Source organism: Buceros rhinoceros, unplaced genomic scaffold, assembly GCF_000710305.1.
Source record: "Buceros rhinoceros silvestris isolate BGI_N320 unplaced genomic scaffold, ASM71030v1 scaffold33899, whole genome shotgun sequence".
In the NCBI taxonomy this organism is placed as follows: Eukaryota; Metazoa; Chordata; class Aves; order Bucerotiformes; family Bucerotidae; genus Buceros; species Buceros rhinoceros.
This window is the reverse complement of record NW_010432677.1, coordinates 1-12,230: the sequence shown is the minus strand read 5'-3', so window position 1 is coordinate 12,230 and position 12,230 is coordinate 1. Positions and strand designations below refer to the sequence as shown.

Here is a 12,230-nt window from a genome sequence, read left to right as displayed (position 1 = left end):
TTCCTAGTTTTTCCTTTGGGAAGTTGAAATAGCCAGAGAGTCGTAGAATTGTATCTGCGGCAAAGTGTTGCTGCGTGCTACCCAGGAGGTGCAGCCTCCCCTCTGATTCCCTTACTTTTAATTAGTAGTGTCTGCCATACAGGATTCCATTCACTGAGTTTTAGCCTTGACTGCCTACAATGTTGGCATGAATGAGAAGCACTTTTTCCCCCCCCCCCACTGGTGACCACAGGGTTTTTATGATACGTGACATATCCACCAAGGATCTCTGATTAGACTGGATTCTTACTCTAAATTTTGTGTTGTTTTTAGAGAGGGTGTTATATATTCCTTCATAGTGGAGTTCCAATAATCCTGACAAAGACCTCTTAATTACCATATTTTCTTAGAATGTTATCAAGAGTCTTCAAGTATTATCTCGCCGAGGGCCGAACTGTACCTCACCAACCTCATGGATTTCTCTGATGAGATGGGTCACTCTGGGGTGAGGGGAGAGAAGTGAATGTTGGGTTTTATTTGGCCATGTGAAAAATCCGTCTTTTTAGTACCGTTTTCAGGCAGTTGTTTTTTTACCTGCTGTTTTTGTTTTTCCTTTCACTCTAGGGCCATTACTGAGCAGAAACAGAAAATGAAGCGTCTGGGGTCAGATCTGACAAGTGCTCAGAAAGAGATGAAAGCAAAACATAAAGCCTATGAGAACGCCGTCGGCATTCTCAGTCGTCGGCTACAGGAATCTCTCGCTGCAAAGGAATCTGCCGAAGCAGAGCTGAGCAAACTAAAAGCACAAATCTCTGATTCTGAAAACAACCAGATTGCTCAAGTATGCAGATGTCTTTTAACATTGTTAGTACAAAGATAGAACTATCTTACTAGTAAATGTAAGTCTTGAAGTATTATTTTACACTGAAGTGATGAATATATTTGGAAGGTAAAGCTCAATAAGAACACGGCATCAGTGTTCTGAGCATCTGAGCACCGAGAATTTCCTTAACTACATTTGAGAGAGCTGATTTGGCAGGCTTAGGTTTGGTTAGTGGTTTTTTATTTTGTTTTACTTGTATCTGTTAGATTACCAACTGTAATTCAAGCTCAAGAGGATAATCAGCCTTAGTGCTAATTTCCAGATTAATTTTTATTGTTGGTTTGGTTTTTGTGTTGGGTGTTTTTGTTGTTTTTTTAAAGGCTCAGCATCTGAAGATTCTCCAAAATTCTCTTTTCTGCTTTTTTCTCATTGACGGTTAAAAAGTTATTCAGGGTAGCCATAACTTACTCATATGTTATCCCTGCAATAAGAAAATTAATTTACCGATGGAAGCCCCAATTCCTGGGACCAATGGAGCAGATACTAGATGCTGTAACAGCAGTAGTTGGATGCCAGGGTGGAAAGCTTTGAGCATCAGAATGTACATTAAGCACTAGCACCTCATTTAATACTTGCTAGAGAAGTAGGCTTTTCAACAAAACCAGATGTACTCCTGTGGATGGGTGATACGCTGATCATGCTTGTGATCCCTTTGTCTGTAGGAAAGGATTCAAGCTCTGGAGACAGAATTGCAAGCTGTTAGCAGCAGTAAGTTGATGCTGGAAAAAGAGCTGCAAGAAGTGATTTCACTTACCAGCCAGGAGCTTGAAGAATACAGAGAGAAAGTGCTGGAACTTGAGGATGAGGTGATTGCTTGAATTTGCATGGTAGATGGGAAGGTGACAGTAAAAAGTACCTGAGCGACAGGGAGAAATATTAGTACCATAATTTTTTTCCCAAGGAAATTGGAATCTTGCATAGGAAACATCGTGTGAGTGACACTTGCTGATTTTGCTGCCCTGTACTGGTTCTTTGTGGCTTCATGAATCATTGTTGCATAGGGGAATAGAAGATGAGAGCAAAAAGTAGTTCCTGTATTAGATACCAGCTGAGTCTGGTCATGAGATGGTGAGGACGCATGAATCATTATCTTTTGAAACTCTCTGGAGTCACAGATGCTCAGTGGTTTTGAGGGCAGGGTGGTGGTGTTCAGTTGTAGAGTTGCACAAAAGAATTGTATATAGCAACTACTCTTGATATGCCCCTGAACAGTACTCCTGGATTTGGCTTTCTAGCAAGCACTTTAGTCTTCCAAAAGGGAAAAATACCAAACTGAACTTACTTTGAAGTGTTCATTAAAAAAAAATGAAGAAAGAAAAGGGAAAAAGAAATCCCACTCTGGGAAGGCAAGACATTTACTGAGCGTAGCTCACAGCTTTTTGTGGTAGTAATCTGGAGTCATTTGGGTTTTATTTGATTTGGCTTTTTTCTTTGGCTATAGCTTCAGGAATCTAGAGGCTTCAGGAGGAAGATAAAACGTTTAGAGGAAATTAATAAGAAGTTGGCCCTTGAACTGGAGCACGAACGTGGAAAACTTACAGGTCTTAGTCAGTCCAACGCTGCTTTGCGGGAGCACAACAATATCCTTGAAACAGCATTGGCAAAAAGAGAGGCAGACTTGGTACAACTGAATCTACAGGTATTTGACCTTTTGGTATAATATCTTAAAGGAATTGGCTCCTATTTCTGGTAACAGGATGTAGATGTCTTCACTCATCTGATAAAAAGTTGGTGAATTTTCTCCAGATCTGGGTCTCCCTTGTGTTATATAACAACAGTAATGTAGGGTGCTAAACAAGAGATCAGAAATGAGACTTTGCACTAAACAGAGCCATTTATTTTGGAAAAAAACACATTACCCTAAAATAATTGCAGTAATGAAAGTATGGCTCAAGTAAGTTGGAACATATGAAGTGTATTACATACGGATTCATGGACATGAACCATTTTTATGCCAATAGTAATTTATTCAAGGGGTATAAGCAAATGGGAATATAGGCAATGAGCTACCATTTAACTGCAGCTGCTCTTAAGGTTGAAGGGTACCACGAGGAAAGGCTTAGCAGCGAACAGCAGCGAGAAGTTCTGCAATCCCTGCTTTGGCTTGTGTTTGTTTCCTCCACTGGCAGTTCTGGTCTTTCAGAGAGCCCACACAAAACATGCGTTTATTTTCATGATGTGATGCAGGTTCAGGCAGTCCTAAAGCGGAAGGAGGAAGAGGATCAGCAAATGCAACAACTTATTCAAGCTTTACAGGCTTCCTTAGAGAAAGAAAAGTCAAAAGTTAAAGACCTTAAGAAGCAGGTAATGGCTCATCTTTTGGTTTATTTACTTAAAAGGTGATGTAAATGCTAAGTATTTGAAAAGTAGCTTGAAACAAAATTTATGCTTTATAAAAAAACCTGCTTCCTGCAGGGTTTCTGTCTCAATGGCCAGTGGCTGAAGGATCAGTTGATGTCTTTTCTGTTGTGCCCTGTGTTAAGCATGCTCACTGACTACCAGGGAAGTTCCATTAAGACTTGTAATGTGTGGGCCATGTCCTGAAGCGATCATCCAAAAATTCACCGTGAAGAAGCAATCTGACAAATGTGTTTCATCCGTTATATATAGTTATTAACCGCCATTAGCATTAAGAAGGAAAAAAGCGAAGTGTTAACAGCTGCATAACTTCCTTCTTGATTTGTTTAGTACCCCTTTGATTCCCCTTCAGGGGCAGAACAAATACTGCATCTTTCTTTCCTTGTAGGAAGCAGCAGCCAAAGCGGATGCAGCACATAACCGTCGCCATTACAAAGCTGCTATGCTTGAGCTCAGTGAAATCAAGAAAGAGCTACATGCCAAAGAACTGCTTGTCCAAGCCCTTCAGGTTGAAGTGGACAAACTGCAGTAAGTAAATGTCCAAGTTCTTAGAAAATAGTAAATAAAACCAATCCTCGAAGCCGCTCAGCAGCAAATTGGTTTTGCTGCTCTGGAGTGTGTTACATTGAAATGTACCCGGCTGAGCCTGACCGTAAGATGCATTTTGGACTCCAGGGAAATACTTGCATTTTTCTGTCCCTTCGTAATTCAGTTAAATCTGAAGTGCACTGTATTTAGGCTTGACCGTCTGCTTTTTTTACAGTTTCAGTATAGATTTCTACGATTTCATGTTAGTATTAAGGATTAACACTTCACATACGTCCTATTATTCTTCTCTCTTGTACATCCTCAAGGAACTACACAGAGGATGTATTTGGTTGTTGAATATATTCCACAATATATTAAAATTCAATTTGTTTTCTTGTATAGAAGATACTTTTTAAAGAAGTTATCAGACCTACATGAGAACGGATGTAAGGTTAATGCCGTTCCTCCTAAAACAAAAGCAAAATTCCTCACAGGTTTTTTGTTTTGGTTTTTACTGCATAATTTATTGTTTGTAACTGGATATTACCAGTGCTCAAGGAATATTCTTTTTTCGCAATATTAAATAATATATTCATGCATCTGTCTCAATTTGTCATATAACTCTTGCTGTGAATGCAGTGGCAAAACCTTCAGTCAAAACTGTAACTAACCAGGTTCCAAGCACTGTCATGTCATTTACGGTTACATAGCTAACCCAGTGAAGTACGTGTTTTCAGGGTCAGATTAAATAACTGCTGTGTCTCTTAATCCTGCTGTGCAGAGCAGAGGATGAAAAACATTCCCAGGAGGTGTCAGAGTTTCAGCAAGAGCTGGCAGAAGCCAGGTCTCAGCTCCAACTTCTGCAGAAAAAGCTGGATGACAAGCTTAGCGAACAGCCTGTAGTAAGCCAAGAGGTAAAACCTGCGCATTTACCTTGTTTATCCTTATTTATGACGCACGGTATGTCTTCATTTGACTTCATTGCAGCATTTTTAACGAAGTTTTACTAGGTTTTCTTAGAATCAAGAAGGGTTCATAAGACATGATAATACATTTCGGATTTCATGGTTGTACCTGTCGATAATTCTAAAGATACTTCTTTTTTTTTTTTTTTCTTCCCTTGGTAGGTGGAAGACCTCAAGTGGGAAGTAGAACGAAAAGAAAGAGAAATTGAAACGCTTAAACAGCAGTTGGATATGAGTGAACAGCGCAGCCACAAGGAGCTGGAAGGGGTACAAGTTGTCTTGCAGGTATTTAATCTACCTGGTGGAGATTCTGATGCATAACTGGTGTTGCTCTAGGGGGGTAATTTTTATTCTTTAAAAGCATATTATACTGATACTATTTTTAAAATATTTTTTTATTTGTAAAAACTTATGCCCTGTATGTTTTGTAGTGTCTCATCTTTTCTTAGTTTCGTTTTGCTGTTAGCTTCTTATTTCCTTGACCTTACACCGTTAGAATAGGCTACTGACATTTTTTTTATTCTCATTTATGGTTTTCTGCCAGGGCAAATTGGTTTCAAACAGCAGTGCTATGTGTTGTTTCTTTTTCTAGTTTCCTCTGGGAACTGGAAAAAAATGATCAAAGCATTAGTTGGCTGGAATTTTTATACTGTTTCCCTGTATCGTGTTGATTCTCTGCTTTTCCCATTTAGAATATCAAGGCTGAGTTGGAAGTGGTGAGGGAAGATCTGTCAGTGACTCAGAAGGATAAGTTTATGCTGCAGGCTAAAGTGACTGAACTGAAGAACAGCATGAAGTCGCTGCTGCAGCAGAACCAGCAACTGAAGCTGGACCTGAAGCATGGCAAGATGAAGAAGGTATTTAAATAGAGAGAATACATGTTGTAGGGTGCTGAAAAATACTCTGCTAATGCTCCTAAATTACAGTACCGTAAAATACTCCACTGCAGGAAACCTGGTGGAAACTCTGAACTGAAATGCCTGCAGACTTAGTGATGTTCTGATATTTAAATGATAAATGCAGGAAGATTGGCAGGCAAAAGTAACTGTACTGATCTTGACTTCCCACCTTTTACTTCAGAAACCTTGGTGTTGAGCATGTTCTCTTACATTTACATTTTGACTAATAAAGCAAAAAAGGTAGTGCTTAAATTATGAATCATGGGCAAATGTGGAGTTAATGCCGCCTTCATGTTCCCGTGTCTCTCTTCTCTATACTGTCTAGTTTGTCTTCTTTTCACAGTTTCAAAAGCTGGTTTCTTTTGAGTTACTAGTACACAGAAAATGCAGTAATAGGTGATCTCTTGTCCTTTCGAAGTCTCTCCCTTATTGAGAAATAATTTCGTATGGAAGTCTCCGTTTGATTCTTCTAGACACTGTACCTCATCCTGCAGGTTCCACAATTTCCAAAAGGCTTTCCTTGATTGTACAGAATGGATTTTTTTTCTGAGTTGTTCTCTTCACTGTACTGAAATAATGTTACTAAAATGTCGTGAAGATCCAAGTAATTTGCTTTAAATCAATCCTTCGTGGTTTATTTCTTTAGTAGAGTGAGTTCTTGAGTAGGTCCTTCTAGATGCTGTTCACTTATGACCTCGGCTAGCAGATGACACTAGGTTAGCAACTTCTGCTTGTGACCCGTGAGACTTAACAAGGATGTCCTCCTGATTCCCGCTCTGTAATCCTGTAGATGTGAGACTCTTTCGATGTGGTAAAAATTACACTGATGAAATAACTTCATTGTCTTTCTGGGGCTTCTTTTTTCTTTTAACCAGAGGAAGGAACTGAAAGGAGAGAATAACTCTTCAAATCCTGTGACTCCAGTCAAGATTCCTGATTGTCCAGTGCCTGCTGCCTTGCTGGAAGAACTGTTGAAACCAGCGACAGCTGTGAGCAAGGAGCCTTTAAAAAATCTGAACAGCTGTCTCCGGCAATTAAAGTATGACCTGTTATTTTCAACCATATTAAATAATCTTAAAAATGTTTCCAAGAAATCAGCTGCCAGACTAAGGAAAAAGAGATTTGTGAAATGAGGTTTTTTCCTCATATGGGGACTATATTTAGGACAGTTAGGCTGTTCTGTCATTGTAAGTGTTTGTTTATATGGTAATGAAGTAGGAGAAGAAGCCTTTACAATAAACTAGACAAAGCGCCCATCCTAAATCATACACAGCAGAACAAAGCAGAAACAGCTATTTCTAGTTGTTCTGGCTGGTGGAAAACCTGGTGTTGCTTTCTCTTCACAGCATCAGAAGGGCTGCTTGTGATAGAAGCCCAGACACTGTGTTAATAAGAAATCTCTAATCTCTACAGCCAAAGTTCATCCTGGCAAAAATAGGTTATCAAGTCTTCCCTTCAAGGTTGATGAGATTCTGAGCAGGAAAGCCATAACCTCAGAAAGTCCAAGTTATTAGGAAAACTGAGCTGCTGTTATCACCTCAGTTGGTGTTTGAGGGGAGTGAGCCTGTGATAATGTTGTGTGATCCTGTACTACCAGACTAATTGCTTTGCAAAGTTGGAGTCTAACTAAAGTCATAGTATGTTTATCTAGTTGTTTTTCTGTGCTGCTTTCCTCACGTCTTCCTCTCGTGTTGTCCTTTATACCTGCAAGAGTACCACGCTCATCAGCTGCAGTCCCTGAGTGCTGTTACTGAGGAAACATGCTGCATCATCCCTCACGAGGAGTGTGTGCAGCAAAGGAGCTGCTGCATTCTTGGCCCTTAGTTTTGAATTAAGCACAGTGTATTTGTTTTGCTCTTAAAGACAATTCCTAAGATTCCTGTAGGCTTCCTTCTCTTGAATACAGCTATAGCTTAGATAGTCTTGGACTAGGTTTCAGGGATCAGAGAAGTAATGTTCTGATCTTGCATTTAGCAGTTAGCTTTCTGCTTGTTAATTTTTGCTTTTTTGTTCTCAATACTTTCAAAAGGCAAGAAATGGACAGCCTTCAGCGTCAGATGGAGGAACACACCATTACAGTACATGAATCAATGTCTTCGTGGACTCAGATTGAGGGGCAGCTAATGGACCTTACCTCTACTAGTCCTGCAACTGCATCAGATCAGAAGGAGAATCCTACTGCAGATGAAAAGAAACAGAATTGTAGTGCTAGTGACAAGGAAGCTTTGACACTATAACCTCCTTATCAGTTGTCTTTCTTCCTATTGCTTTAAGTATGTAAACAGATCTTTATCAGAATTATTTATTTATTTCATTTTTTAAAGTGGTGTTCAGAGTTGGTATGCCTTTGCCTGTGGGAGCAAAAGGCATGGGAGTGAGAAACCGGTGTAATGTTAAATGCAGAATATGCTATTCGAGGGGTTGTTTGAAACCTTACCGTAATAATTCCATCGTGTTGGGGACTGACAAGTGGTAAATCTAGTTCGTTTTGGGGTTTAGTAAGAGATTCAGATGAAGGTTTAAAATGAGGTCAAGAGGAGAATCTGATTCCAGGTCTGTATTTCTTCAGTCTGGGCGAGTTTGTTAAGGAATGACTGTTAATTATGTAACATCTGGGGTTTGGGTTGGGGATTTTTTTTGTCTTGTTTTCTCCCGTCTTGGGTTTAATCCAAATCACAGGGAAAAATAAGTTCTGCTCATGTTCAGCCATTAGCAGTGGTTGAGAACCTGGGTATTCTGAGCATCATCTCTCCTCCCTCCTATAATCTTGAAATTCAGATAACAGGTATCTCTATTTAAAGAAAAAAATTCATTTGAGGCCATTTCTAGTTATGAAGATGACCTCTGACCTACAGCAAAAGAAACAAGACTGTAAAGACAAGCAGTGCAGACCAGTGTCTATCTTTGGCAGATTTGCTTGGGATGTTTTCTGAAGTACCAGTTTTTCTTTTACAGTCACAGGCCAGTAGGGAGCTTTGCTTCAATGCACAAATACTTGCACCTTTTTAGCTCAACTTTTGAAGTAGACACCCTTGAAAAAGGTATGCGTGTAATATATATATATCTAAGAAAAAATCATAATTTTCTGACTTTGAGTATCTGTTTTAATATGCTTATATACTGTAAGTTAAGGCTGACATGAGGGTTTTCTGTTACTGTCATTGTTTTAATGTTACATTTAAGTTTGCTGGTTTTTGACATACTATACAAATGGCTTAGGGAAATGAGCCCCTGAAGCCAGAGCTTTTAGAAATGTCATTATTTTTACTTTAAAAGATAATTATAATGCCTATAAAATTATTATTTTTATTAGCTTTATCTTCTCCTACCTGCTTCTCCTACTTTTTGCACCCTCTGTTACAAGGTGTCCACGATGTAAAGAAATGTTGGTACTGTGGCAGAGCACCTTGACTAGGTTCTTATTAAAGCAGCCTGCTTTAAATTCCATCACCTTTGGTCCCCTTGCTCCACGGGGCTCATAGGGCAGCGATAAGTCCACCCTCTCCTCATTGAAAAATTCCGCGTGGAGGTACTGCTCTACCTAATGTGCTAAAGCACAAATCAAAATATACGTGACAGATTATTTGGAAGATTTAGTGGCAACTCGTGCTAGCATGTTTTATCTTTAAAACATAAAGAAAACAGGTCAACTATAGTTTTGCACTTAAAAAAAACAATTTTAACAAGTACCGGTAGATTAAGTGGCAGAGGGAAAAACCAAAAGTTCTGGTTTATGGGTTTTTCCAAAGAGACTGTTCCTGCTTTCGGATGGGTGTGGTTGGTTGGGGCAGAAATGATTGCAGTTTCCTTACTAGTAACGTAAACAATGAGCAAACAAAAAAAACCCCCAAACCCACCCATATTTATCTAAAGTCTGAGTTCTTGTAATTACCTATTCAAGCTCGAGTCCACTTTGCACTTACAGCGTCTGTACTGTCTGATTTCACGCCCCTCAGCTACTGTGGTTTAGCTTGTATTTTACTGGGATCATAGTCAGGTGATGTTAAAGGTCACGTTTGGAAACTGACTGAAGGAAGAAGGGCGTTAGCGTGGCATTAGGTGCCCACTGTACAGAATTACCAAACAGTTCAGAGAAAAGTCAAGCCCTTTCCAGACTGCCTTAGACCTGTTACGGGCTGCGTGCTGCTGCAGTCTGTTTTGCAGAGTGAATGGCACCGATTACCTTGCGGCTGTCATGTTGTTGAAGTTGCCTTTCAAAGAAGAAAAAAATAAGCAGTATTGTTAAAGCACAAAATTAAAACTACATCATGAATGATCAGTACAAAAAAGTTATCAAACCTTCAGCATTTAAAATAAAATAACACTTGTGCAGCCTTAATGTTGCTGTTCATTTTAGTAAGAACATTGTCTACAGTTAAGAATTCATTACGTTTTAATCTCTGAAGTTTGGCAACAGTTGTCTGGATAAAGGTTTTATCTGGTATCAAAGAAGGCAGGATTCTTAGAACGGTTCATAGTTCTTCAGCATGTCTGCTATCCTTTTCGTATCAGTAATAAAACTGCATTTTGTTTTTGGTGCAGTGCTGCACTTTCTCACTAGCTCCCTGGGTGACTCCTAGTCTTGGGTGTCTGTTTTTCCTTTTCAAGCTGGGGGAGCTGTTGTGAAGTGCTCAGATGAGATTTCCACGTTGCCCTGCCTGTCTCTCTCTGTAAGTACCTGGGCTCTAGGTGTTTCACTGGATGTTCACCAGGCCATTTACTGCAGTGAAGGACAGACAGGAAGATGCGAGGGTCTCAACTGTGAGGTACGAAGTCAGTTAAGTTGCAGAAGTCGCTGGGAAGCCGTCTAGAAGGAGCATGCAGCATGTGATGAAAGCAAGGCCTTTACTTTGAAGCTCATCAGCTATGTTTCTTAATTATCCAGAGAAATAACTGCTCTTATATTAAAAAGCCTTGCCCCGAGGCTGAGCGTGCTCGTTCTACAGAGTGTGGACACCTCATTCTTCAGGTGTCTGCTGTCTAGGCACTAATACAGAGTAGCTGTCAGAGTGAGAACTGCCTCTCCTCTGCCTGTCACAGCGCTGAATGCATCAGAGGAAAATGTGAAGAATAATCTATGAGAGGGTTTTTTTCTTTTCCTTTTTTGAGCACTGCAATAGAATGTATTTTCCGTATCTTTCTTCAGTGATTGCTATCTACCAAACAGAGTCTTGATGAAGGAGGAATGTCGGTGTAACGTGAGAATGTTTCCCAAGTGATCAAAGTTGGTAAATGCTGCAGCGTTACTTTTTCAGATACTGTTTGGTTTCTGAGGATTCTTGAATAATTGTGCATTTAAAAAAAACCACAATAAAATACCAGCAAACCCTACAATGGAAAAAAATGTTGGTTACTGAGTCTGGTGTTGCTGAACATGGCATAATGCTCCATTCAATTGTCTTCCAGATTTACTGAAAATACTTGTGCGCTGTATTGGGATCAGCTGAGCCCCCGACCCACTCATGCAATGGGAGGATCTGATCCCATACTGCTTATTCAGGCAATATGATACTAGCTGAAATCTGTGAGAATTTCACATATAAAGAGTAGAGTAATACCTAGAATGGATGTTCTAGTGCTCATATTTTCATGGATTACTTATTCCTCCTCAGGGGAGTGAACTGCAGTGGCATGAGTGTTTAATGTTAGCTATGACAACATTAAAGGGGCCCTGGGGACAGGTAGTATTATCAATAGAAATTTAACTTAAAAGGACAAATTCACTACTGGTGATGCAGAAGCTTGTGGCGTCTGTTTTATTAACTTTGCTGGGGAAGTGCGAATAGTTGCATGTGACTTGCTGTGACCAGAGCCTTTAAATATTTTCGTGTGAAAGCAGTTACAGTCCAGAGTAACTAGCCCTGCTCATCAGCTGTCGTCTTCTCACTCTTGTCCCTATGAATGTGTAACACTTCAGTCTCGGGCAGTAGGGCAGCCCGATCTCCAATACAGGTGCACAGGATTCTAGAGGAGAGAAAGATGTTCTGGGAATTGCAGATGAAATCCTGTTATGTTTTATACATGACATTCAATAATGTCTGCTTCGGCTGTATTTGTAAAGGTAGAAGTTAATCATTTCATGTTCTTGCGTGGATAACCCAGGGGATGGAGGAGTTACACTATGTACAATTAATGTTTATGATCATACAAAGCATGTTGATTATAAAAATAATGTGCATAGGAATTCCTTTAAAAGTTTTGTGCAATAAACTATTTTTGGTAAAGGGCTCCATGTTGTTTCTACTTTTAAAGAGAAGCTGATGTCATCATCTCTGGTTTTGACCAGTAATTTTTGTGTTTAGGATTTTGAACATGCTTTAGAGCTGCCTTAAAGGAAAAAAAAAAACCCATCTTATTTTGAAAGACTTGGTTATTGCGTATCGATTCTTCACTGATTTTTATCATGCATCTAAGATTGATTTCGCATGTATTTCCCTTTCCTCCTTCTTAATTTGCTGTACATGAAACAGATGTAATGTTGGTCTGCATTTGTCGGCATCTGAAGTGTGAGCGTACAAAATGTTCCTCGCAGAAATGTCATCCCGATTCTAAATCGGGCAGGAGGGGTGATGGGAGAGATGACAGTATCTCGCTTGTGGCACTGAACGGTGCGAGGGA

At 39.7% G+C, this 12,230-nt stretch overlaps 1 protein-coding gene across 1 annotated transcript in view; it reads left to right on the top strand.

Moving 5' to 3' along the window:
- Positions 1-8,083, top strand: part of GOLGA3 (golgin A3) — a 22,289-nt gene extending 14,206 nt beyond the window's left edge. The window contains exons 14-23 of the mRNA XM_010143858.1: positions 604-820; positions 1,525-1,668; positions 2,304-2,501; positions 3,050-3,166; positions 3,609-3,748; positions 4,530-4,662; positions 4,876-4,998; positions 5,406-5,570; positions 6,488-6,651; positions 7,642-8,083. Coding sequence (XP_010142160.1) covers positions 604-820; positions 1,525-1,668; positions 2,304-2,501; positions 3,050-3,166; positions 3,609-3,748; positions 4,530-4,662; positions 4,876-4,998; positions 5,406-5,570; positions 6,488-6,651; positions 7,642-7,849 — 1,609 coding nt within the window. The 3' untranslated portion in view covers positions 7,850-8,083. The remainder of the gene's footprint in view (positions 1-603; positions 821-1,524; positions 1,669-2,303; positions 2,502-3,049; positions 3,167-3,608; positions 3,749-4,529; positions 4,663-4,875; positions 4,999-5,405; positions 5,571-6,487; positions 6,652-7,641) is intronic.
- The last annotated feature ends 4,147 nt before the right edge of the window (positions 8,084-12,230 follow it).